Source organism: Camelina sativa, unplaced genomic scaffold, assembly GCF_000633955.1.
Source record: "Camelina sativa cultivar DH55 unplaced genomic scaffold, Cs unpScaffold01607, whole genome shotgun sequence".
NCBI lineage: Eukaryota > Viridiplantae > Streptophyta > Magnoliopsida > Brassicales > Brassicaceae > Camelina > Camelina sativa.
In genome coordinates, this window is record NW_010922725.1 from 2,337 (window position 1) to 4,296 (window position 1,960).

The following is a 1,960-nucleotide window of genomic DNA, read 5'->3' on the forward strand; positions in this document are numbered from 1 at the left end:
CTTATCCCTGATTCTTCACATTAAGAATTAAACTCAATCGATGTGAACTCTCCTCCTCTGTCTGTTCTAAACGTTTTAATCTTCTCTCCCGATTCTTGTTCTACAACAGACTTGAACTTCTGAAATTTAGAGAATGCATCACTCTTTTCTTTTAACAATATTGTCCACATATATCTTGAGTAATCATCTATGAGAACAAAGATATATCTGTTCCCAGCGGCTGCGCTTGGTGTGATTGGTCCACACAAATCTCCGTGAATCAATTCAAGTTGTTTGGTAGCTCGAAACAGAGTTGCCTTGGGGAACATTTGTCTCGTCTGTTTTCCCAGTAAACATGAAGTACAAACTTCCTTCTCTATCTTGACTTGTGGAACCCCTGTAACTATCTTCTTTGTATCATCGACCTCATTGTCTCAAGGTTTATATGCCCCAATCTTGCATGCCATTTGTTAGACTCGCTTAGCACCTTTACACTTAAACACATGTGGTCTTTAATGTTCATGCGAACCTTGTACAATCGATTCCTTGACCTAGTAGTCTTAACAACTAACTTCCCATCTGTATCGTGCATAGTTAGGTCTTCTCCTCGCATTCGTACATCAAAACCAACCTCAGTCGCCTGTCCAAGGCTAATAATACTGCTCTTCAAATCAGGAATGTAGTATACGCTAGACATAGTTCTTTCTTCCCCATTCATATCGACAAACTCAATAGATCCATTCCCTTTTATATCCACGCGAGAGTCATCTCCAAACCTCACTTTTCCAGTAATAGTAGTATCCAAAGATGAAAAATACCTGCGGTCTCCAGTCATATGATTGCTAGCTCCATTATCAAGGTACCACACATTATCCTCCTTAGTATCTGTCTCATACTTCTTTGGATCAACCTTTTTCTCATTCAAAAATACAATCTCATGCATCATGAGCTCATCTGCTTCTTCAGTGTCTTTTATATCAGTTTCTTGAGTTTCTTGTAGCTTGAGCAATCTGTCTGGACACTCTGACGCATAATGACCAAGTTTATCACATCGAAAACACTCAACTTTTAAAAAATCTCTTGCTCCGTTAAATCTCCCACGGCCTCTTCCTCTAAATCGTCCTCCGCGACCCCTGCCTCGATACCCTCCATAGTATCCTCCATTGAAGTCACGATTTTGTTCAAAACGGTTTGATTGTGGTGCTTGAGGCTCCGAATTTGTGTACATCAATTTATTTTGATCTTCAAGGACCTCTTCTTCTTCTGCAATACGTTCTTCGTAAGCCTTCATGCGACCAACAATGTCTGCAAAACTTGTTTTGTTCAGATCGAGCACTTGCTCTAAGGAAGCAACCATGTGTATGTATTTTTTCCGAGGGAGACACTTAAGAAAATTTTTGACAAGTTTCGATTCCTCAATATCCTCTCCTAGAGCAGCAGATTTAGATGAAATAGCAGATAGATTCCCAGCAAAATCGTCAATAGTCTCTGAATCTTTCATCTTGATCCGGTCGAACTCTGCCATCAAAGTCTGCAGTCTGGCTTCTTTCACCCGCTCTGCCCCAACATGACGAGACTTTATGGCATCCCATACCTTCTTTGCTGTGTCTAGCTCTCCTACTTGCAGTATCAGAGACTCGGGGATGGACTGGAAAAGTAACGCCATGGCGAGGTCATTCATATCCTCGTCCTTGTCCTCTGTTTCGATAGCATCCCATACTTTGTTTACTCTGAGAAGTATCCTCATGCGCATGGCCGAGACAGTGTAGTTGCTCGTGCTTAGCATAGGACACTTGATGGAAGAAGGTCCTCCTCCTTCCTTTTGTTTGCTCGTTGATGTCTCTGTGTCATCGTTCTTCATCATCTTTTCTTCCTTGCTCTGATACCAAATATTGTTCTCAAATAAAAGTTTGAAGATTGAATATAAAGAACACCTTTCTTTATTACTTAAGAAAACTCTCTCAAAAACTTAAGTCTCTCC

At 40.8% G+C, this 1,960-nt stretch overlaps 1 protein-coding gene across 1 annotated transcript; it reads right to left on the minus strand.

Moving 5' to 3' along the window:
- Positions 1–382: 382 nt before the first annotated feature.
- Positions 383–1,843, minus strand: LOC104774132. Its single transcript, XM_010498800.1, has one exon. It carries the CDS (start codon positions 1,841–1,843, stop codon positions 383–385), a length of 1,461 nt encoding a protein of 486 aa, XP_010497102.1.
- Positions 1,844–1,960: the final 117 nt, after the last annotated feature.

Bases quoted from the DNA above. Each gene is read 5' to 3' on its own strand.
- LOC104774132 (XM_010498800.1), bottom strand. From the start codon at position 1,843: ATGATGAAGAACGATGACACAGAGACATCAACGAGCAAACAAAAGGAA.